Source organism: Lissotriton helveticus, chromosome 6 (genome assembly GCF_964261635.1).
Source record: "Lissotriton helveticus chromosome 6, aLisHel1.1, whole genome shotgun sequence".
NCBI classification, from domain to species: domain Eukaryota; kingdom Metazoa; phylum Chordata; class Amphibia; order Caudata; family Salamandridae; genus Lissotriton; species Lissotriton helveticus.
In genome coordinates this window covers 1,082,270,065-1,082,296,332 of record NC_136067.1, presented here as the reverse complement: position 1 = coordinate 1,082,296,332, position 26,268 = coordinate 1,082,270,065, and the positions used below count along the sequence as shown (strand labels likewise).

Genomic DNA, 26,268 nt, shown 5'->3' with positions numbered 1-26,268 from the left:
TTTTTAAAATGACCGACCCAGTCGTTCTCAGTTATTGCCACGTCTAAGTGGTGGGGGTCAGTGAGGTTGTCCAAGAAGGGTGATCTTACTGTCTGCCAAAAAGAAATACTGTCTTTTTTTAATGCACTCTCGTGTAGTTGGCGCCATAGGTCTTGCTTTATCTGTCGCCTACGGTTATTCCGAGCGTTGTTATACTTTTTCCGCCGGTATGAAATAAGTTGGGCATCTCTGGGTTTTCGGTGAAGAGCTGCTTTGAGAGATGTGAGGGCCTTTCGGCAATTAGAGTCAAACCATCTCGTCGTTGGGGGTTTTAATTTATTTGATGTGCTTTTGAAGAGCTCTTCCCTTATTGCTCCTTGAATGTTGTTAAAAGAAGCGATGATTAATTCAGGAGATGCTTCTGCAGACAGACAGTCCGTTAGCCATATCTGCGTTTTTGCAAGTATCTTTTGTGTGGTCTCTTCTGGATCGATCTTTGACCACTTGATGGTGTAACCGTTCTTCTTCTTTATGGCCAATGATTGTTGGTCAAGAGAAGTGGCTTTTGTTGAAGATAAACCCACTTTTCCCATAAGGAGTTCCACACTCAGGGGATAGTGGTCACTAATTGGGCTGGATCCTACTTCGTAGTTTTTTAATAAGCCTTTACAGGTGTTTGATGTTAAGATAAAATCAATAGTTGTCATACAGCCTCGCCCGTGAAAGGTAGGTAAAAATTCTTGCTCCGGGTCAACTAATTTGTTGGCAAAGTCTAGGTCCAACGTGAAGAGAATTTCATTAAGCTTACTTCCGCCCGGAGTGTGAACAAAGTGAGGGATGGGATTTTCGAATTCATTCTGTAGTCCACAGATCCCACTTTTGTAATTTGAACATAATGTTTGATTGAAATCACCTCCCCATATAAGGTTAAACGTTATGTTAGGATTTGCACTTTGAAATGATAGTATGAATTCCATCATTTCGTCTAAATGAGAGCAGCGTTCTAAGGTGTCTGCATTATTATAAATAAGTATGAATGAGTTTTTCGTTTCTGCCACCTGATGGGTAATTTGGATGATTTGGAAGATAGTTGTTTCCTTTATTAATTTCACTGTAAGTGGGATAGTGTTAGAGAAGTAAGTTATGAGTCCACCTTTTGGCCTTCCCATGGAGCTCGGCGTTGCTTTAGTGAAGAAGGTCTTATAGCCTACTAGATGGAGAGGGGTTATACGCCAGGTCTCTTGAAGGCATAGGATTTGATGGGTCCTTGCGGTGTTCAGCCATATGGGGCAAGTTATTTTTGCGGTTAGGCCTGCGATGTTCCAATAGGCTATATCTACGCTCATGACTTCTTTGTCTTTCACATTAATGGATATTGTCGTGTTATTAGTGTTGACTTCCCTAGCTATATCTAGCTCGTTATTTGATCTTTGGCTGATGTTTGCTTCTGCCAAGGGAATACTGATCCGGAGGTCGTTTGGGTGGGAGAATGGTATCTCAGTTATAAGGGTCATCTCTGATTGTACTATATGTTGCTTATCTGGCACAGGGTGTTGTGTGGTGTCAGCTTTGTCGTGACTAAATGTATCCAGGAATGGTCAGTCGACCGTTTCGAGGCAATTGAAACGGTTTTGGGTAGGGAAGCCCTGCCATCCTTCGTATACTTGGTACGGTCTATCCTGCCGGTAAGAAATTTGGCGTTCTAAATACCTTTCACTAGGTCCACCCCTAGCTGTATAGTCATGCGGATATTCCGTCTGATTCCACGGTTCTTGGTACCATGGATCCTGGTTTCGAGGATCTTTGGGGTGGTGGTGCCATACCCATGGAAGAGGGTTGCGGTGTTGCTTCTCTGGGGGGTAGAAGTAGGAAAGGTGTCGGGCATCTATTCCCCCTTTCTTATCAAGTTGAGGCCAAGCGCAAATGTAGTCTACAGTTGCGGGGTCTCTACAGGTTACGATGATACAGTCACCGCGTATTGTTTTTTTCGTTTTGCCTATCCAGGCTACCCTTCGGGCTGCGGTGATCCCTCCCGACAGGTGAGATTCGAGGGGTCTGTTGATGCTAAGCCACTGCATGGTCTTATTTTTAAGTGACCATGCAGTTTCCGATGTATCATCTGTTAACTCGGGTACTCCTGTTAGAACTATTGTGTGAGGAGTGGCTTCCGGGGGCAGGTGGGCAGGGCGTCTAGCTGTAAAAGATTTTTTTGGTGTGTTTTTGGGTATATTTTTAAGTATATTCTGGAGGGGCAGGGGCTTCGATGTGTGGAGTTCGGACTTCTCTGGACAGGTTTTACTGGAATCTATATTTGCTGCTGGGCATGGGGTGCTTACTGTGGTTGTATCTATTGACACTGTTTGCTTTACTGTTTTATGAGGGGGTATCACCTTCTGGGGGTGGGGAATATTCACGTTAGGTTTGGGTATTGTAGCAGTTTGCTTTGGGTTCTTTTGTGCTAATGATGTTTGGTTTGAGTGGATGACTTTTGTCTGCGTCTGTAGTTGATTTTGCTTTTTTGGTGGGTGCGAGATGTTGCGCTGCCCTTTTATATCTATCCGGGTATTTGAGTCTAAAAGGGTGGCCGAAATTATTGTTAATTGGGCTTCAAGGTTTCTAATACTTAACTGAATTGGCTTTAAGTATTGATACAGTAAGTCTTTAGTTGTAGTAAGTACTTGCGAAGTGATACTGCAGGTCTTACATTGGTTAGAGATGTTATCACTCGAGATTGCCTTGTGTGGAAGAGTTGTTTCGGGGATGTATAGAATGCTATTAGGCGTTGAGGAGTTTGAGTGAGGCGTTGGATGATCCTGGCAGACTAAGCTGTGTGTATCTCCACTATTTGTTAGTCGAGTTTTCGGTATTGCTCCTTCTCTCTCACCTTGCTGGGGCAGGTTGTCGGTGGATTCGGAATCTCCCTGGGTTTGGCAGCCAGCTAAGTCGGGAGTTACTTCCAGATCGTCCGATGTTATGGAAAGATCCGTCTCAGAATGCGTAACCGACAGATCGACTACCGATGGTACAGTATTAAAGTCTGGAGCTGTTAGAGTCACCGGAAGGGAGCTATTTTGGGTGTTAAGATTGATTGGGGAGGCGGCGTTTGCTATAGCACCTAATGAGGATCGCTTAGCGTTTGCGCTCATAAGGTCCAATGATACTCTCTTCTCCATGAGAGCTATGCTTTGATTTATGGTCTCGTTGACCCGCGTTATAAAAAGGTCAATGGGGCCTGTCACCTGTGCTACCTCCTGCGCATGTTTGGATTTTGGTTTTGAGGTACTTCGTGTTTTGGCTGGCATGTTTGCCTTGTTCCTGTGTCGTTGATAAAAGAGGGGTGGCCCGGACCGGACTCTATCGGGCACTAACGGGCAACAACGGGCCCGCCCTTGGCCCGGGCTTCGCCCCGAGCTGCGTCCCGCGCGCGTCCCGCGTAGCGGGTGCCGCGAGAGGTTGTAGCGCTCTGCTGGGGGCGGGGCACTGGAAGGGGGCGCGGCTCTCGCAGGAAGAGGACCAGCTGGAGATGGTGAATGCTGGTCCTCGCAGTCCTGGGGCCGGCGCCTCGACCTCCTCTGCGGCCTCACGCTCCCAGTCACTCAGCGGGGCTTTAACTGGAAGGGCTGTGCTACTCCTGTAGCTAAGACCAACGGCAGGAACAGAAAGAGAGTCTTTAGACGGTGGGTCTTTCTCCACGAGTGGCACCCGCGCAGCGGGTGCCGCGAGAGGTTGTAGCGCTCTGCTGGGGGCGGGGCACTGGAAGGGGGCGCGGCTCTCGCAGGAAGAGGACCAGCTGGAGATGGTGAATGCTGGTCCTCGCAGTCCTGGGGCCGGCGCCTCGACCTCCTCTGCGGCCTCACGCTCCCAGTCACTCAGCGGGGCTTTAACTGGAAGGGCTGTGCTACTCCTGTAGCTAAGACCAACGGCAGGAACAGAAAGAGAGTCTGACGTAGGGAGTGAAAGACTGAGGGAGAGAAAGACTGAGGGAGAGAAAGACTGACAGTGCGAGACTGACTGACCCAGCAAGACTAAGATAGAGGGAGAGAGACAGAGAGACTGACTGACTGAGACTGGCTGACTGACTGAGACTGGCTGACTGACTGAGACTGGCTGACTGAGAGTGACTGCCTGACTGACGGACTGAGAGACTGACGGACTGAGAGAGACTGACTGACTGACGGACTGAGAGACTGACGGACTGAGAGACTGACGGACTGAGAGACTGACTGAGAGAGACTGACTGAGAGAGACTGACTGAGAGAGACTGACTGAGAGAGACTGACTGAGAGAGACTGACTGAGAGAGACTGACTGAGAGAGACTGACTGAGAGAGACTGACTGAGAGAGACTGACTGAGAATGACTGACTGAGAATGACTGACTATGAGAGACTGACTGAGAGCGAGACTGACTGACTGAGGGACAGAGAGACTGAGTGAGAGAGACAGACTGAGTGAGAGAGACAGACTGAGTGAGAGAGACAGACTGAGTGAGAGAGACAGACTGAGTGAGAGAGACAGACTGAGTGAGAGAGACAGACTGAGTGAGAGAGACAGACTGAGTGAGAGAGACAGACTGAGTGAGAGAGACTGACTGAGAGACTGACTGACTGAGAGACTGACTGACTGAGAGACTGACTGACTGAGAGACTGACTGACTGAGAGACTGACTGACTGAGAGACTGACTGAATGAGAAGACTGACTGACTGAGAAGACTGACGTAGGGAGTGAAAGACTGAGGGAGAGAAAGACTGAGGGAGAGAAAGACTGACAGTGCGAGACTGACTGACCCAGCAAGACTAAGATAGAGGGAGAGAGACAGAGAGACTGACTGACTGAGACTGGCTGACTGACTGAGACTGGCTGACTGAGAGTGACTGCCTGACTGACGGACTGAGAGACTGACGGACTGAGAGAGACTGACTGACTGACGGACTGAGAGAGACTGACTGAGAGAGACTGACTGAGAGAGACTGACTGAGAGAGACTGACTGAGAGAGACTGACTGAGAGAGACTGACTGAGAGAGACTGGCGGACTGAGAGAGACTGGCGGACTGAGAGAGACTGGCGGACTGAGAGAGACTGGCGGACTGAGAGAGACTGGCGGACTGAGAGAGACTGGCGGACTGAGAGACTGGCGGACTGAGAGAGAGACTGACTGAGAGAGAGACTGACTGAGAGAGAGACTGACTGAGAGAGAGACTGACTGAGAGAGTGACTGACTGAGAGAGAGACTGACTGAGAGAGAGACTGACTGAGAGAGAGAGATTGACTGACTGAGAGACTGACAGTCACTCTCTCTCTCTCTGTCAGTCTCTCTCTCTGTCAGTCTCTCTCTCTGTCAGTCTCTCTGTCTCTGAGAGAGAGAGAGAGAGAGTGACAGAGAGAGAGAGAGTGACAGAGAGAGAGAGAGTGACAGAGAGAGAGAGTGACAGAGAGAGAGAGTGACAGAGAGAGAGAGAGTGACAGAGAGAGAGAGTGACAGAGAGAGTGACAGAGAGAGAGAGTGACAGAGAGAGAGAGTGACAGAGAGAGAGTGACAGAGAGAGAGTGACAGAGAGAGAGTGACAGAGAGAGAGTGACTGAGAGAGAGTGACTGAGAGAGAGAGTATGATTGAGATAGAGAGAGTATGATTGAGATAGAGAGAGTATGATTGAGAGAGAGAGAGAGAGTATGATTGAGAGAGAGAGTGTGTGAGTGAGAGAGAGAGTGTGTGAGTGAGAGAGAGTGAGTGCCAGAGAGAGTGAGTGCCAGAGAGAGTGAGTGCCAGAGAGAGAGAGTGAGTGTGACTGAGAGAGTGAGTGTGACTGAGAGAGTGAGTGTGACTGAGAGAGTGAGTGTGACTGAGAGAGAGAGAGTGACAGTGGGAACCCGAATTTGCCTTTTTTGTTGGGACTCTGCCCTCTCGCCGACTGTTGCCGTTTGTCTGTCCATCCAGTGACTCTGCACCTCGCCGGACCCGCTTCGCGGGTCCCGCTTCGTGGTGTGCGTCTCCTGCGGCAGCTTAATTGGGTACATTACATCACGATACTAGCCAATGCCATTGCCAAAGGGGCTAGGGTCCCAAATTCATGGAGAGGTGCGGAGATCTTGCTGGTCTTTAAAAAAGGTGATCGCTCGTCTCCAGGGAACTATCGTCCCATTAGCCTTATAGCTGCCTTGCAGAAGGTTATTGCAAGAATGGTTTTGGCAAAAATACAGACCTGGATGATCACAGATAACATCTTATCTCCGATGCAAGCGGGTTTTAGATCATGTACTAGTCCAATAGATCAAGTGTTAAGATTCATTATGATTTATTGGAAGGTTGTGTTTCTAGGAGGGGGGACTATTTACGCAGCGTTTGTGGACCTCAAATCCGCATTTGATCTTGTACCGAGTGAGAAGATGTGGGTAGCGCTAGGGAAAATGGGAATGCCAACTGAAGTTCTGGAATTAACCAAAAGACTGCACGAGAACAACTTTGCAAGAGTAAGATGGGGTAGGCAGGGCCAAGTAACAGAGCCCTTCCCGGTCACTCGTGGCGTAAGGCAGGGCTGTGTCCTTGCTCCCACTTTATTTCTTTTATTTATTAACCAAGTAGTGCAGTACTTTGAAGACATCCCCACAGATGCTCCAGTTTTAGGAGACAGAAAATTCCCCCTACTAATTTTTGTAGACGATACGTTGATCCTGGCCAAAACTCAATCAGGGTTCCAGTCTGCGATTAATAAGTTCATGGACTTCTGTAAAAATAATGATTTAGAGATAAACGTCTCTAAATCTCTATGTGGAGAAGCGTGGCTCAGTGGTTAGAGGCGGCAGACCTGGAAGCTGAGAACGACCGTGGACCAGGGTTCGATTCCCCGCCTCGGCGGGTCTCGGGCTCAAAAATTCCACGACTCGACAATTCTCGCTCTGGTGCCTACTCAACTCACGGGGTCACACTCTGCGACTCTGGGCAATAGCTTGCTTAATCTCCACTACGGCCCCTCGCAGCGGGATGCCTGGCTTTCACCTTGTGGACACCCTGCCGGGGTTTCTCACAGGGGAATACCAGGACGGGTTCCCTAAGCAAGCGCCGGGACGCTCACGGGCAGCCGTGCGCTTTACAAATCCAGCACATTTACATTTACATTAAAACGAAATTCATGGTCTTAACAAAAAATAACCATACCCTAGCCATGTCTGTATGAATGGCATTGACCTTGAACAGGTGAATGTAATGACCTATTTGGGTATAGTCTTAGACTATAGGTTGCGGTGGAAGCCCAGATTGAAGCCCTATACCTTAAATCCGCCCGCTTAGCGGGGTGTTTGGTCAAGGAGCAACGTTGCTCCCATACAAAAAGGATTGCACCAGCAATAAAAATATATAATGCTAAAATTAGATCTGCAATCCTTTATGGTGCTGATCTATGGGGTTATGCGGACCTGGCACCTCTGGACAAAATACAAAATAAGTTCTTGCGGAGCCTGGTCAGTCTTCCACAATCCACCCCGACACTACCCCTTCTCTCTGACATGGGATGCCATTCTTTTAAGGATCTTGCACGATATAGGATGGTTGCTTTGTGGCGTTGTATTTGGTCCACACCTGAACTGATCTTATTTGCTAACGAAATCTTGGATCTAAGATCAATTATGGGGTCTGGCAACCTCCCTTGGTTTCAGGTAGTGAAGTCCACTTTACTAGATATGGGCTTAAGTATGCAGTGGTCTGACCCGGGTAACAATGGTTTTCCCTCAAAACAAGAATTTTAATTATTATACTGGGCGACTGTAAAAGCCCAACATGTCAAGTTATCCCAGACTGCCAATCTGACAGGAGTGTTTTTAAGTCACAAGATAGATTTTCACCTAGAGCCATACTGGGATAATATCACGAAAAATATGGATCGGAAAATCTATCATCAGTTCAGAATAGGTGCATTACCAGTCAGATCATATACACACACATGGTCTGGTCAATCAACGGAGTCTTGCCCCTGGTGTGAAGGCCAAAAGGAATCTTTAGGTCATATCTTTTTTGCCTGCCCAGCCTATATTGCCCCCGCCGTAAATGGCTTATTCCCATCTGCAAAAGGCTAAATACAAGAGGGAGCGGTGAGGCTCTTTGGATTTTAAGATCAAATACCACTGAATGCATAACCATAGGAGTGGCTAAATTTTTAGGTTGGGTATGGGCTATTAGAGCTAGGCATCCATCAGTTAGATTATTAGTTGTTACTTCTCTTATTCTCCATATGTATGACTTTTGCACGTCTTTAAAGTATATTTACTCTATTTTATTGTTTAAAGTGATGATGTATTTATGAATATTGTGGTAATTTTATGTCGTTTCGTGTATTGGCTGTATTGATTATGTTGTCTTATGATTTTATCAAATTGAAATAAAGACGTTCAACTGATAGAGAGTGTGATTGAGATAGAGAGAGAGTGAGTGACAGAGAGAGTGAGTGACAGAGAGAGAGTGACTGAGTGACAGAGAGTGACTGAGTGACAGAGAGTGACTGAGTGACAGAGAGAGTGACTGAGTGACAGAGAGAGTGACTGAGTGACAGAGAGAGAGTGACTGAGTGACAGAGAGAGAGTGACTGAGTGACAGTGAGAGAGTGACTGAGAGAGAGAGAGAGTGACTGAGAGAGAGAGAGAGTGACTGAGAGAGAGAGAGAGTGACAGAGAGAGAGAGTGACTGAGAGAGAGAGAGTGACTGAGAGAGAGAGTGTGACTGAGAGAGAGAGTGTGACTGAGAGAGAGAGTGTGACTGAGAGAGAGAGTGTGACTGAGAGAGAGAGAGTGACTGAGAGAGAGAGAGTGACAGTGAGAGAGAGAGTGACAGTGAGAGAGAGTGACAGTGAGAGAGAGTGACAGTGAGAGAGAGTGACAGTGAGAGAGAGTGACAGTGAGAGAGAGAGTGACAGTGAGAGAGAGAGTGACAGTGAGAGAGAGTGACAGTGAGAGAGAGTGACAGTGAGAGAGAGAGTGACAGTGAGAGAGAGAGTGACAGTGAGAGAGAGAGTGACAGTGAGAGAGAGAGTGACAGTGAGAGAGAGGGTGACAGAGAGTGACAGAGAGAGAGAGTGACAGAGAGAGGGAGTGACAGAGAGAGGGAGTGACAGAGAGAGGGAGTGACAGAGAGAGAGTGACAGAGAGAGAGTGACAGAGAGAGAGTGACAGAGAGAGAGTGACAGAGAGAGAGTGACAGAGAGAGAGTGACAGAGAGAGAGTGACAGAGAGAGAGTGACAGAGAGAGAGACTGAGACTGAAAGAGACTGAGACTGAGAGACTGAGACTGAGAGAGACTGAGACTGAGAGAGACTGAGACTGAGAGAGAGAGAGAGAGAGAGAGACTGAGACTGAGAGAGAGACTGAGACTGAGAGAGAGACTGAGACTGAGAGAGAGACTGAGACTGAGAGAGAGACTGAGACTGAGAGAGAGACTGAGACTGAGACTGAGACTGAGAGAGACTGAGACTGAGACTGAGAGAGACTGAGACTGAGACTGAGAGAGACTGAGACTGAGACTGAGAGAGACTGAGACTGAGACTGAGAGAGACTGAGACTGAGAGAGACTGAGACTGAGAGAGACTGAGACTGAGAGAGACTGAGACTGAGAGAGACTGAGACTGAGAGAGACTGAGACTGAGAGAGACTGAGACTGAGAGAGACTGAGACTGAGAGAGACTGACTGAAAGAGACTGAGACTGAGAGAGACTGACTGAGAGAGACTGGCTGAGAGACAGACTGGCTGACTGAGAGACAGACTGGCTGACTGAGAGACAGACTGGCTGACTGAGAGACAGACTGGCTGACTGAGAGACAGACTGGCTGACTGAGAGAGACTGGCTGACTGAGAGAGACAGACTGGCTGACTGAGAGAGACAGACTGGCTGACTGAGAGACAGACTGGCTGACTGAGAGACAGACTGGCTGACTGAGAGACAGACTGGCTGACTGAGAGACAGACTGGCTGACTGAGAGATTGACTGACTGAGAGAGAGATTGACTGACTGACTGAGTGAGAGATTGACTGACTGACTGAGAGATTGACTGACTGACTGACTGAGAGATTGACTGACTGACTGACTGACTGACTGAGAGATTGACTGACTGACTGACTGACTGACTGAGAGATTGACTGACTGACTGACTGACTGACTGAGAGATTGACTGACTGACTGACTGACTGACTGAGAGATTGACTGACTGACTGAGAGATTGACTGACTGACTGACTGAGAGATTGACTGACTGACTGAGAGATTGACTGACTGACTGACTGACTGACTGAGAGATTGACTGACTGACTGAGAGGTTGACTGACTGACTGACTGACTGAGAGATTGACTGACTGACTGAGAGGTTGACTGACTGACTGACTGACTGAGAGATTGACTGACTGACTGAGAGGTTGACTGACTGACTGACTGAGAGATTGACTGACTGACTGAGAGATTGACTGACTGACTGAGAGATTGACTGACTGACTGAGAGATTGACTGACTGACTGAGAGATTGACTGACTGACTGAGAGATTGACTGACTGACTGACTGACTGACTGAGAGATTGACTGACTGACTGACTGACTGACTGAGAGATTGACTGACTGACTGAGAGATTGACTGACTGACTGAGAGATTGACTGACTGACTGAGAGATTGACTGACTGACTGACTGACTGACTGAGAGATTGACTGACTGACTGAGAGGTTGACTGACTGACTGACTGACTGACTGAGAGATTGACTGACTGACTGAGAGGTTGACTGACTGACTGACTGAGAGATTGACTGACTGACTGAGAGATTGACTGACTGACTGAGAGATTGACTGACTGACTGAGAGATTGACTGACTGACTGAGAGATTGACTGACTGACCGAGAGATTGACTGACTGACCGAGAGATTGACTGACTGACCGAGAGATTGACTGACTGACCGAGAGATTGACTGACTGACCGAGAGATTGACTGACTGACCGAGAGATTGACTGACTGACCGAGAGATTGACTGACTGACCGAGAGATTGACTGACTGACCGAGAGATTGATTGACTGACTGACTGAGAGATTGACTGACTGACTGACTGACTGAGAGATTGACTGACTGACTGACTGACTGACTGACTGACTGAGAGATTGACTGACTGAGAGATTGACTGACTGACTGACTGACTGAGAGATTGACTGACTGACTGACTGACTGAGAGATTGACTGACTGACAGAGACACTGTGATGGAATTGGGGTCAAATTGTGTATGAAGCTATGCAATGCCTCTCAAAGTTGCTATTGTTCTCTAATAAAAATGTATTATCAAAATGTGCTCTTTGTAGTTACATCTATTTTTGAAATACAGCATTGTCGTATTTTCTAATATTTTGAAACAGGTTTGATTTCTTTTTTTACTCTAGCCCTGCCCCCCGCTGACCCCGCCCCCACTGACCCCACCCCTACCGGTGCGGCCCTCTGCCACAAACCACACTGTAATTTTGGCCCCCGGCAGAAAGTTTGTGAGTACCCATGTTCTACAGCATGTTCTGTTGTCGCTTTCTGAAAGAAACGTTCTCTTTCTTTCGAAGAGAGAGCTGGTACCAGACTGTTTTTGGCATTTATCAGAGTTCCTGAGTTGAAGTTATGCTTGGTTTGAACCCAAGTGACTTGGCATTCAGTGAAAGTTGTGTGTCACCAGCATATTGGTGGACCACATCAGTATTCAGACCTGTGACCTTAAATTTGCCCTGCAGTTTAGCACAGCAGGAAAATTGATGATTAATCTATTTTACCAACTACACTGTTCTGTTAAGGTACCTGCTGCAGATTTCTAAGTGTATTTAGAAACTTTCAGAGTATAGTACAACCAAGATAGCTCAGGGGATTAATTCACTTTTTATTGAGAGCTCCTTGTAAACAGGTGGTTACAGGTTTGATCATTATATTCCTACAAGTGAGCACTGTATATAACCTACATGTTACAAGTTCAAATTCTAACTTCAAACAGTAATCTGCAGATCCAATTTTCTTTTTTTGATGCTTGAGTTAATTGGGGCAACTGCAAACATTTACATATAACCATAAGATTGAATCCTTGACATTCTAATTTAATTGCTTAGTCTACTGAGGTCAATAATCTTAGTTCCTTTGGGTTTTGTAGCAATTTACCTCTATTAAGTGCTCAAAATATCAATTTGGCATTCTGCACTTTGTAAAAGGTCACTTGGTATAATATGTAAAGGTCTAAAAAATGTGTATGTTACTTTGGATTGAATAAGCATGTTATGTTGTGTTGAACAGGTATGCTAATTTCCTAAACCTTTCAACAGGTACTTCTATCCTCAACAACACCCAAAGGAGTGTGCTTCCTACTTTGGGTGTATAGTGGGAACTGTATTAACCACTTGGATGCTAAGGGGTGTGCTAGGAGGTCCATGTAATTTCCATTGAAATCAATGGAAACTCCATGACGAGCTGAGCTCGTCATGAGCGTCGAAGGGGTTAATGGACATTGATTCTCTAACCCACAATATGCAGCGTGCTTCTATTAGTTAGGATAGTCAACAAAAGTGATAATAGGAATTATGCTGCTATTCCTGAACATTGCTTGGTTTTTAACCTTGTTGAATGGAGGTCATGATAAAACTGACACACCCACCTTCACTCAGATTTAAGAAAGGACAGATTAGATGACATCACAACAGTGTATCTTAATAAGCTCACCTATACCTTTTCATGGATGTGGGTGCTAAAACACTGACATTACGACTTTTGTGACAGACCTAACAAATGAATGAACGTTCAGACCAACACTTAGTAGTATCCATCACATCTTAGATGTTCCAGTGGTGTCAAGTCCCACTAGGAAGTAAATCACTAACGAAGCATGCCATGTGTTTGGGAGGGCTTGATTTTCTATAGTAGATACACTACACCAGGCTCCATACATCTGAGGTAAGACAGTGACCAGGTTTCTCTTGTAGAGTGTTGTTAGAGAGAGCAGTAACTGTTAATTAGTTAGAGTTGTTGGGACAGTGTATAGCTCCCTGGTTAAACATCACTCTCGCCCCCTTGCATTTGTCCTGTTCATTTTAAATTTTGACACAGACTGACCCCGTACCTGGAGGGGTTTAGCTGATCCTGCCCCAGTATCTGCCCCTATCCCTGCATCTCGTGATCTGTTACAACTAGCTGACAGCTCCAGTAAAGAGTCACTTCCTAGTGGGAACATCCATGTCAACCCGGGGCATGATCAGCCCGAGACACAGCTGAGTACGGCTGCCGTAATGACAGCACCGCCCCGGGACACTAAACGCTAAAGAATGGCAGAAAAGCCTATCAGTACCAAAAGGAAACAGCCCCCACGCACAAGTGCATCCCACAATAGCCTGTTCTCCTGGATGCAGTCATCGTCTAGTAGTAATCCTCCAGTTCCATCTTTAAATGGCAATGCTAGTCATTTCACCTATATCCAGACGGAAGCCGCTCTTGATGCATTAGCCTCTGAGAAAATCCTTGTTAATACTATATGCTCTTGAATAAATCACTTGATAGATTCGAAACTAATCCCTTTATGGAAACGTCTTGACCGTCTGGACATTTTAATGAACAGACACAACCTTTGGGAAGTGACAAGCCATCCTAATGCTGATGCTTCTGTGGGGGTGTCTAATCATATATCTAATGTTTTACTTGCAGATTCTTCTTCTCACACCGTTATGTGCCTGCCTGTTGATCCTCTAGTCGCACCCTTTGTAAAACATGCATCCAACTAAGGGAGTGCCTCTTTCCTAAGGCCAACACAATGCCAAAGCCCCAACACCAATGACTGGGCGGAATGCTTAGATGGGATTGGTTTTGGCTGGGGTACCTACCCTTAAAAAAGGGCAGAGCTAATCCTGGGATCAACTTCATAACAAATGCGTGGATTGGTTGTCCAAGAATAAACAGTTTAACGTTGCAAATATGAAGGAGATCATCATCGTACAGAGGGTCAGGTGGGTAGGTGACTCGTCCAAAAACATTGAAGGGGACTGTATTGTTATTAATTTTCGTAGACTATCAATGCTAGGGGCACTCTTGAAAAAACAGGAGACCCTCACGCCCAGTTAATGTAAAATTTGGTGCTTACCATTGGGCTATTTTTATAAGCCAACCCCCACATGTCCTTCTCATGATTTAGTCCCCCTAGCAGTTCGGAATAGCTTCACAGCGCTATCCGACCTAGATGCCCAGGACTGACTACCATTGCCCCTTCAGTCTGGTGAGGTTGAACACATACCTATATGCCCACCAACTGCAATTAAGACATACGATCATGTGGTATATAAATAAATAATACCGGATCTATTTTTGTCTAGACATAGCAATAACAGATAGCTCAATAAATAAGAGTCAAGATTCGAGGTAGTAGGAGTTCGCAGGTTTATTACAGCATAAAGGACAGGAACAGGACAACCTGCATAGGAATAGGATGGCAGGGCCCGGCAGGGGGGCCGGATTGGACTAGCGTGGCCCGGCAGCTGCCGGGGCTGGATCTGGGATGAGCGCGCTCTGGAGAAAGGACTGGCGTAACATTTAATAACAATACACAGGCATATATATATGAAAACAGTTGCATTACAGTACATATGACAGGCGGAGCAGTGGGTGGAGCAAAGGGTGTGACGCGTAGCAGTCGCGAAAGATAAGGGTGAAAGTAGGTGTAACAGGGCGTATACATAGACATGTGATGCAAACGTAACAGAATATGTCATGAATAGGGCGGAAACATGGAGGGGGCTACCTAAGGAGCCGGGACCTCTAACCTAGTGGTGCGCGCAAACTGGCAATGACGTATTACTAGGAGAAGCTGGGGGCTACGAACTCTGTGTTAGGAGCAGAGACTGAAGTCTGGAGAGTCAAGGCGACATGTACCTAAACAGTATCTAGTATCTGATGTTTAGAGAACATGTTGATAGAATCCAAAAGTTATCGGGGTAAAGGCTAACAGACTCTAAGACTGGAGCATGCATTATTCTACATGTAGTGCGTGATGAAGAATATTAAATGACCATTAAATACAGTATTTCTCTAACATGGAGACGTAAAGGCTAGACAATGACGGAAACTATTGATGCGGTTCAGTAGCTTTAGGAATGCAGAGAAGGAGGGCTGAACTGATAACTAGGATCATAACATACTCTTGGCAGACTCAGAGGCAGAGCCAGGCTGAACCGGGCACTGTGAGGCAGGAAGTAAGTGAAGGGTCAGGGATACAGGTGGGGGCTGTATCGCTCCTCAGCGAGGGCTTCAGGAGACAGGAGCTGAATCTGGTGTCCGGGCCCTTTTGAGGCCTAGAAACGGGGACTTTACAATGGAATATCGTGCACACTGAGAAACGTGGCAACGTAACTTTACATAGGCCTGATATTCGTAGTATTCACGAGAACTGGAAATAGACATACTAGAGATGGACACAACTGTAATTGCGTCATTAATCGAACATGGGGAATACATATGCATATTAATCATGCACAGATAACATATGATGTAGGACGCGTAGGGACACAGAACATGGCAAAATTTACTTTTCCACATTCCCTCCTTGTCACTACGTTTCCATCAGGAAACATCAATATTCATGATACCATCTATCATTTCATACAATATCATTTGCTCGTCTCGAATTTTCTTGGAACGGGATTTAGGACGGGGCTTGGGACTAGGAACACATGATGTAGCACAAATGCCGCAAATCGCAGGGCCACATTGTATACAGAGGCAGCAACTGAATATGATCGCTACTGCAATACCTAGAAAGGACAATACTTTCCATCCCCAGGCGGAAATTATATTCCAGAACCAACCGGACCATGTCCAGGTGCCTGGATCTTGGTGTAACAGATGGGCAATTTTATGGAGTCTAGTTATAGCTGAATAAACAGACGGCGCGTTATTTGGAATGAAAATGCAGCAACTAGATCCGATGACTCTACAGGCCCCGCCCCTATCGGCCAATATGACGTCAAGGACGAGACGATTCTGTAAAACGACAAATCTCATAGCAGATTGCTCTTCAGTCAAATTACCTAGGGCAGAGGCAGTCTCATTAACTACTGCTTCAAGGGTTCTGGTTAACCTACGAATTAGCTTGCTATTCTGGATAGGGCCTATAAAAAAGAAGAAACCTCTATTGAAATCTGTATACTGTTCTAGAGCAGTTTCAGTATAATCGACAATCGGGGACTCGATCTCCCTTCTATGTCTAATGTGTACTAGATGTGTATTTCTGTGATAATCAGATGGGGCTAGGAAAACTGGTGGCAGTAGGAAGGCAATGTAACAGGTTCCCTCCCAATCGAGGGGCAGACGAACATATGCGGTCTGACCACAAATAAAATAAGAATGACGTGAGGCTTTGAAAATAGATTTCCCACTGTCACTATACTTGACAATAGTAACACAGTCGCTATGTCCTACATGTACGGAACCATTATTTCGGACACATAATTCGCCTTTGACTGGTAATACGGAAATAGCAGGTAAGTCTGGAGTGGAATCAGACTGGACATTCAGGACCATGAAATTCGAAGAATAATTACCTAAGTTGTAAACTTCATTTTCTAGATCTAAACCTGTTCTGTGGGGGAGACCTTGCTTGTCTGGGAAACATGTACTGTTAAGAAAAGACATATCTGTTGAGGATGACGTTAACGTGGACCATGCTCCACACGAACCATTATGTGAAAATGGATAAGGAAAGAGTGGCAGAACTCCCTTCGGTGTCTGGAAAGGGGGGAGTCGACCACACACCCAACAATTAGTGGCATTGCTGGTCTGGTGTGAATAATGTAACATGCGGATAAAAGAATTGTTACGCATAGCGAGGCGGTAAGAGAGTTCATGAGGAGGCAGATCACTAAACGTGTGCTCTACTGTAACATTAGAAGACTTATTTACATGAGAAACTGGAAAATACAAGTAAAATGCATAACTGGTGCAGGAAATCATAATGCTGAGAAATAATATGAAACTTAGAAAAACGATACATCGGATTGAGTTTTGACTAACTCTCTCACTATGGGGGTCTATTTTATACATGTCAGAAACCGGTCTAACCGTTTCACCTAGGGGAGGACTTAGACAATCAAACTGGCTGACTTATTTTACTAGACCTTAACTTTTTCTTATACTCCTGTTGCGGAGTTTTCTCTAACAGGGAGGGTGTAGTAACATTGTCTTTTGCGGGACAGTCCTTAAGAATAGTACTTTGGCAGTCCTTTAAATCCTCGGAAATGTTCTTTGAAACTGGTTTCAATCCATAAAACTTTTTGATATGCGAAAGATGCACCCAGCCTTTGCGTCCCTCCAACTTCACGGCTGTACGGGTGGCCAGGAGGACCTGTCGGGGCTCCTTCCAGCGAGGCTCCAGCGGACTTGAACGGTCAAAATTTCGCACTAGGACCATGGATCCGGGAACGATTTCATGCGGTGCCACCTCGGTATTGTCTGGAAAGGCGGCGGCAACCTGTGAACGACAAGAGTTGAGGGCAGACATCAAGGAAGCTAGGTAATCTGTCAGCATATTACTTGAAACATCGGTAATACTTCGGGGTCTAGGTGTACCCCACATGTTAGGGGGGCGGCCGAAAACGACCTCATACGGGGACAGACCTGATCTGGAATGTGCGACCATGCGCATATAGAACAAAGCGACTGGCAGAGCTACTAGCCAGTCTACACCTTTCTCTTTACATACTTTGGCGATGCGAATTTTCAGGGTCTGATTATGTCTCTCTACGAGACCGGCTGCTTCAGGATGGCGTACACAATGGAACTTCCACTGGTACCCTAACAACAGGGAAACATGCTTCATCAACTCAGATGAGAATGGCTGGCCGTTATCAGAATATACGACTCTAGGGAGTCCATAACGGGGGAAGAACTCACGAACCAACTGCTTAGCAGTGGTCGCGGCTGTGTAATCTGGGACTGGATATGCCTCTGTCCACCTGGACAAAGCGCATACAACTACGAGGACATACTTGAAACCTCGACATCGCTCCATCTGAATGTAATCCATCTGGAGGACTTCAAAAGGGTGGTCAGGGGGCTGGAATCCACCTTGTTCCACCGGGACACTTTTACCTGGATTAAACTGGCAACATATCATACAGGTACGGACTTTCTGCTTGGCTGCAGCTCGTAAATGCTTGTTGAACCAAATGTTCTGGATACTGTCTAACATAGCTTTTTCTCCTAAATGTGCTGGACTATGTGCGGTATTGATAATGACTTGAACCATGGAGTCGGGGAGAAACCATGTGGTTTTACCCTTCGTTACCCATCCCTGATCTGTCTGGACCCCTCCTTGTTCGGACCATTTCTTGATTTCATCGGGAGTAGCATGTAACTGGATATCTATGACATCTTGAGTAGGGTTTTTAACTGTCATACATGTAGTCGGATCTGGAGTAAGTGTCTGTGTTAGCTTAACTGAAATGTCTGGAGCCTGTGCTGTAAGCTTGGCTGTGCGATCTGCTAGATCATTACCCTGGGAAATAATGTCAGTAACCTTCGTATGTGCTTTGCATTTCATGATGGCAATGGATGTCGGTAAGTGTATGGCATCTAACAGAGCTTGAATAAGGAGACCATGCTGAATCTTGGTTCCATGAGAAGTCATGAAACCTCTCTCCTGCCAGAGCACTCCAAAGTCGTGTACGACTCCAAATGCGTAACGTGAATCTGTGTAAATATTAACTTTCAGGTTCTTAGCGTGTATGCAGGCTTGAGTCAGAGCAACTAGCTCTGCTGCTTGAGCAGACAGGGTGTCAATACGGTGTGTTTCAATAACTTCAGTGTCGGTAGTCACTGCATACGCGGCTACTAGTTCACCTGTACTTGTTCTCATGCATGAACCATCCACATAAAGTGTCAGGTCGGGATCTGGTAATGGAATATCTGTCAGATCTTGTCTTGGCTTGGTCATGATGTTAACTACTTCCACACAATCGTGTGTGGCAGGATTTGGATTAACTGATGGTAACAGTGTAGCAGGATTTAGGACGTTGCAGCGTCTGATTTCTATGTGTGGCTGAAACAGTGTCAATTCATAACCTGTTAAACGTGCAATTGTCAAGTGCTGAGTTTGTGTTCGGTTTAAAAGAACTTCCACGGAGTGTGGAACTTGTACGGTCAGGGAGTGTCCTAAGACTATGGAATCACTTTGTCTGATAGCTAGTGCTGTGGCTGCAACTGACTTGAGGCACGTAGGCAAAGCCTGGGCTACAGGATCTAATGTGCTCGAAAAATAAGCACAAGGCTTGTATTGTCCTGCTTGATCTTGTGTGAGAACAGATAATGCTGTACCTTCGCGTTCAGTGACAAAAAGTGTAAAAGGCTTACTGTAGTTCGGTGTAGCTAGAACTGGAGCTTGACATAGGGCTTTCTTTAATTCATTAAAACTAAGTGTATGTTCAGATGTCCAAGGGAGGACAGTCGATACGGCTGCCTCCTGTGTCGTTAACTGTATCAGTGGTTTAGCTAGAAATGCATACTGAGGAATCCATTGTCTGCAATAAGAAGTAAGGCCGATAAAAGCACGTACCTCCTTCTGGGTCTTGGGCTGAGGAAGACTCGCTATTAACTGAATACGGTCAGGTGTCAACTGCCTACCCCTCTTGGACAGTAAGTGTCCTAAGTAGACCACTTGCTGGACACAGAATTGAAGCTTAGAAGGGGACACCTTGTGCCCCATCTCTGCTAGGAAATACAATACTGTAAGTGAGGCTCGCTCGCAAGCACGTTCAGAACGGGCTGTGATCAGTAGATCATCGACATACTGGAGCAGGGCAGTGTCAGTTGGCATGTGAATATTGTCTAGTTGTCTCTTAAGTGCTTGACTGTAAATACTAGGACTTTCTGTGAAACCTTGAGGAGCGCGTGTGAACATATAGCTCCTTCCATTTAAACAGAATCCGAAAAGAAACTGGCTGTCCGGATGAATGGGGACACTAAAAAATGCGTTCTTGAGGTCTATGACAGTGAAAAATGAGGCTTCGGAATCAATGGCTGTCAATAGGGAGGAGATATCTGGGACAACTGGGTACTGGGGAATAATACATTTATTAAGTTCTCGAAGGTCAATCACTAATCGATATACCGGGGGTGCATTTGGATCAGTACGTTTCATGACAGAAATGATCGGAGAATTACATATATTGGAGTCAGTTTCTACCACTACTCCTTGAGCCATGAGCTCGTCAATAATTTTGGATAAGGCTGCTACAGCCTCAGGTGGCAATCTGTACTGTCTGATTCGTGGCAGGACTACACCTGGTTTGAGAGTCACACGATGGGGTGTGATTTGCATAAAGCCAACATCAGTTGGACCTTGCGCCCATAGATGCTGCGGGACATTAGACAATCTCGGATCAAAATCTCGTAATACATAGTGACCCTTGAAGTCACGTAGGAACAATCGTATTCCCTCTGGGGAACAGCATATAACTGCACCTAACTCTTTCAGTGTTTTAATGCCTAATACATTTTCTGGACATGACTTAGTAAGTAACAGATCAGTAGTGCGGGACAATGGACCTACTTCTAGAGTAACTGGCTTTGAAATTTCATTTACGATAGGTTTTCCTGAAAATCCAAGGGAAACATTTCTTGAGCCTGAGAGCGGAGCCCCTGGAACTTCGGCGTGACTGATGGTGGTCCTACTTGCCCCTGTATCAATCAGAAACTTTCTGTCTTTCCCTAGTACTTGACTGTGAACATAGGGACCCTCTTGATCTACAGGTATCTCGATGAGAGGCAAGCCTACCTCCCTCTCTAGGCTGTTTCATGAATATGGCTGATACTCTGGATACTCTGACTGCGCATACTGATACATCTGCTGTGTAACATGCTGTGTTGCAGCGATGGGCTGCGGTACAGTAACTGTCTGTGGTGCATTCTGTGGCTGAGAAGTCTGTGAAACTTGCTCTTGTCTAGGCGGACGTGGTCTTTCTTTAGTCTTACCGGTAGCTATGTTGTGTTTCAGAACTGCACACTCGTTTATAAAATGACCTGGCTGTTTACAATAATTGCAGTTTCCTTTAACGGGAGCTGCAGGATGACTGGCTTGATTCGGACCCCTCTTCTGACTGTCTTGAGGAACAGATTGTGCAACTAGTACTTTCATTTTCGTGTCTTTCATACGCTTTCTCTCGTGTTCTTGCTCTTCTCTGATTCTATTCTGGTGATATTGAAGCATCTGTAACATCTGGGACGGGGTATTAGCTTGCCAGGTACTTTCGACTTTCAAAACTCGATTCTTAACTTGTGGACTTGAATTCTCGACTAATTTAGTAACAAAAAGGTGAGGGTATGACTCGCTACTTGTCTTGAGGCCACTGTTTATAATAAAACATTTTTCAAATCTAGAGTAAAAATCACTAGTGTCTTCGTCTTGTTTCTGTTTACATGCTGAGATTGCATCCCAGTCTTCCTTTTTAGTTGCTAATAGTCTGGGCAAAACTTGTATTAACAATTCTGGTAATTCTTTACATTTATCTCCAAGACCGGTACCTGGTACTCGTGCCTTGTCTTCAGCTTCTAGAACTGCCCAATCGATCTTTTTCTCTCCCACCTCCCATTCCTTTTCCTTGAGTTTCTCATATACCCCTGCGGGCAACAGGACCTTTAACATTTTAATGATATCTGGATACGTGTATTCTCCCATACGGAGCATGTCCTTTAATTCTCGGTGGAACCCTGCTGGATCTTTATCATGACAGGGAATTAACTTTTTCATCTCTAAGAGTTCCATCTTTGTGATCGGGGTGTAAACAAACACTCGTTGCATTTCACCACCTTCTGTCTTAACTGGATGCACTTCTCGTAACGGATTCTGTCTGTCTATATAAAACGGTTTACTTTCTGGGGGTGAAACATGAACAAAATGCGGGTTCAGAAACATACTATATTTGTGGCGCTGTTCTAGAATGACACTAATCAAATCAGTACCTAAACCTTTCCATCTATACTGGAGTAACTCGTTCAGGACATCGTGTAACGGACCTGGATCAGAATGTTGACCCTCATACAATGTAATGAGGTGCTGGATCATATACATACCCACCAGTCGTTGCTCGGCTGGGGGCAATTTCAGAAACATTTGTGCCACTATTTCGTCTGGAAAAGTGGTAGAATCAGTAATCCATCGGACTGCTGATCGGGCTAGTTCTTGTTCATGCATAGTACTTAATTCACTGTAACCGATTCGTGATTTCAGAATGTGATCGGTAGCTTGAAATACTTGTTCCAGAGAACCTTGTTCTGGTGCTGGATGATGAAAAATTTTCTTGTGTTCTAGGCGTAAATGGCGGTCTGGAAATCTAGATTTTCCTACATACGCTATTCTGGCGGGATTCTCGTCCTCTACCTCTTCCGCAGAGTCATTTTCTTTTTCGCTTACTTGTGCTGCTTTACGTTGTTCGTGTAACTTTATTATTTCCTTACGAATTTTCTTGTACATACTCTCTATACTACTGATGGTCTTATGCTTACCCTTGGCTATATTATCACTCCACTTTGTCAGGACTTTCATTTCGGCTTGATTTTTGGTCGGATAATCTTGTTCTCGTATTAAACAATTAATCAGAAACTTTAATAGCATGAGCTGGACTTCAACTTTCCTTTGGCACATGACGTCACTAATACTTTCTGGATCATTCCCTGTACGGATGAAACGATATATTCTGTCTAGATCTTCTTTCATATCTGGTAGGGTGACTAGATACTCGGTCACCTTTCTCACGCGTAATGAATATAAAACCATATTATCCTCGCCTGGGACTGGATCATAGCCACATTCGTTAAGGGCTTTTCTTATTTCTGCAACAGACTGATATCTGGGCGTACGCTGTGACGCTTGTGCATGTAATTCGGCTAACGTTAAACGTTTGTGTGGCGGCGGGGTTCCTAGAGGACCTCCTCCTGCGGCCCCTATACTAGAGTCGTCTACTGATGCTCTTCGTCCTGGCAGAGTGGGAAATGGAAATGCAGGCTGGACTTGTATGGCGGGCTGGACCGGGGGTACCGTAACAGGTACTCCCGTGTCTGGAGGAGCGGGAAGTGCCTGATTTACAGGGACTGGCGGAGCGGGATTTGCATATTCCGGGACTGTGTCGTCCAAATAGGACGAAATGAATATATCAGCTGCGGTCGGTTTGTGACGTAGCTTGATCGGAACTAAGGGTGGCGGAAAATTACTGGATGCCTCCGGGGTCGCTTTTGGCAAGCCCTCGGCAAGAAGAGGATACATACCCTTAATGAGGGCGTTCCTCTGTCTGTCTGACTGTTCGGTTTTAACTCGTTCACCTATCTCGATTAATTCCCTTTCTTGGGCTCGTTCTAAGGATTCTCGACTTAATTCAGACTTTCTGATTTCTTTTTCGGTTCTTTTATGAGATTCTTTGCGCCATAACTCAATGGCATCTTTCTGTGACTGTCTGGCTTTCTTTTTCCATAATGCCTCTTCTACTCTCATGATGCACTCGGCATCCCACGTACCTGATACGGGCCATCTATACTTTTCCTCTAACTGTTTGGTATACTCTACCCATAAATCTAGATACAATATGGCGCTTATGCCATGTTTCTGATACATAAAATGACCTGGACTGTCCCTAGGCGGGACAGGAACTGCTTCTTCTAGCAGACCCTTTCTAGTTTTTAACTGACGTAATCTCGAAAAGAGGGACATTGCAAACTTGAATCTGAACACAATACAATACACGAGGAACAATAACAATTGAGAAAACAATTCAGGCATACCACGACATTGAAAATACATTGAATAACATTATGAAGCAACAGTTCGGACAGAATACTACCTGGAACACTGAGAACAGAAACACATGAATTTCTCGAGAACGGAACAGGCTAGAATTACTGGATGCGCTGCTGAAACAGCACGGAACATACCGGTCCCATAAAGGGACGCATCAAGACCCGTATCCACCTAGGTGAACACTTCGTTTCAGATCTGCGTACCCAGACCCATCGGACCAGAGACAATTTAGATTGACCCTGTCTAGATACTACCCCAGCAACGGTACTCACCGGGCAGCAAGAACGGAAGGCCACAGACTGGACGGGACTGCTTCGACGCCGGACGGACGAACTTCGGACTTCTGTTACGGGTGGGCCTCCGGATACCTCGGACCTTGGACTCTCGGCTTGGGCTCTGGTCGGGACTCGCCGCGTTCCTCCACCGCCTCGTCTGGATGCTGGACCGCCACCTCCGTCTCCTCCGTGGGCCTGAGGGATACTTGAAGCAGAAATATCTGCACGTGCACGGTATAGTTCCGTCACGGCTGCAGAGGGTCAGGGGGCCGGCGTGGCTTCACCGGCGCGCGGGGAAAGGGCAAGTCCCTATTCGGGCGCCATTATGTGGTATATAAATAAATAATACCGGATCTATTTTTGTCTAGGCATAGCAATAACAGATAGCTCAATAAATAAGAGTCAAGATTCGAGGTAGTAGGAGTTCGCAGGTTTATTACAGCATAAAGGACAGGAACAGGACAACCTGCATAGGAATAGGATGGCAGGGCCCGGCAGGGGGGCCGGATTGGACTAGCGTGGCCCGGCAGCTGCCGGGGCTGGATCTGGGATGAGCGCGCTCTGGAGAAAGGACTGGCGTAACATTTAATAACAATACACAGGCATATATATATGAAAACAGTTGCATTACAGTACATATGACAGGCGGAGCAGTGGGTGGAGCAAAGGGTGTGACGCGTAGCAGTCGCGAAAGATAAGGGTGAAAGTAGGTGTAACAGGGCGTATACATAGACATGTGATGCAAACGTAACAGAATATGTCATGAATAGGGCGGAAACATGGAGGGGGCTACCTAAGGAGCCGGGACCTCTAACCTAGTGGTGCGCGCAAACTGGCAATGACGTATTACTAGGAGAAGCTGGGGGCTACGAACTCTGTGTTAGGAGCAGAGACTGAAGTCTGGAGAGTCAAGGCGACATGTACCTAAACAGTATCTAGTATCTGATGTTTAGAGAACATGTTGATAGAATCCAAAAGTTATCGGGGTAAAGGCTAACAGACTCTAAGACTGGAGCATGCATTATTCTACATGTAGTGCGTGATGAAGAATATTAAATGACCATTAAATACAGTATTTCTCTAACATGGAGACGTAAAGGCTAGACAATGACGGAAACTATTGATGCGGTTCAGTAGCTTTAGGAATGCAGAGAAGGAGGGCTGAACTGATAACTAGGATCATAACATACTCTTGGCAGACTCAGAGGCAGAGCCAGGCTGAACCGGGCACTGTGAGGCAGGAAGTAAGTGAAGGGTCAGGGATACAGGTGGGGGCTGTATCGCTCCTCAGCGAGGGCTTCAGGAGACAGGAGCTGAATCTGGTGTCCGGGCCCTTTTGAGGCCTAGAAACGGGGACTTTACAATGGAATATCGTGCACACTGAGAAACGTGGCAACGTAACTTTACATAGGCCTGATATTCGTAGTATTCACGAGAACTGGAAATAGACATACTAGAGATGGACACAACTGTAATTGCGTCATTAATCGAACATGGGGAATACATATGCATATTAATCATGCACAGATAACATATGATGTAGGACGCGTAGGGACACAGAACATGGCAAAATTTACTTTTCCACAATCAACTTGCTATAACTGGCACTAAGGTTTGTGATAACTAGGATTTGAATATACTCAGTTGGAACATTGCTGGCCTACAATCTAAAATAGATTAAGCAGACTGGTTAGATCAAGTTAGGCAGCAAGACATCCTAATGTTCCAAGAGACCTGGGCCACCAAAGACCTATATCTCGAAGGGTTTGAACGTTTTAACATTTTAGCTTCATCCCCCAAATCTGGTCGTCCGTCTGGTGGTTTTTCTATCTGGGTAAATATTGCAGCTTGGGGTAGTGTTAAGGTTTTACAAACCCACAGCAATGAATTTCAAGTTTTACAATACAAAAGGGGGGTATCTGTGCATTTGTTTGATTTTTTGAACGATGATATTTATAGCTCCTCCAAAGTACATTTTATCAATCTGTTTGATTTCGTCACCACCTAAAGGGATTCGAACGGGTTTGAAAAAACAACGGGTATCTGCCTGGGGGGTGATTTCAATGCTAAGTTGCCCCCAGAAGCCTCAGTCATCCCCAGGCCTTGTAGTAGTGGTCCAATTTGCCACAGGGGCGTCGAGTTGATGGAGTATCTGCGAACCCACGACTTGAGTAATGGTATGGCCATCACTGCCCTTACTAACAATAATAATCAATCT

The 26,268-nt window shown here is 45.9% G+C and overlaps 1 protein-coding gene across 2 annotated transcripts in view; it reads left to right on the top strand.

Annotated features, from left to right (window-relative positions):
- Positions 1 to 26,268, top strand: part of PHF10 (PHD finger protein 10) — an 821,853-nt gene that overhangs the window by 4,430 nt on the left and 791,155 nt on the right. Inside the window, exon 2 of one of the 2 annotated variants that reach the window (XM_078648727.1) lies at positions 11,372 to 11,470. The exons of the other annotated variant lie outside the window; for it this stretch is intronic. Coding sequence (XP_078504853.1) covers positions 11,372 to 11,470 — 99 coding nt within the window. The remainder of the gene's footprint in view (positions 1 to 11,371; positions 11,471 to 26,268) is intronic. 2 annotated transcript variants of the gene reach the window in all.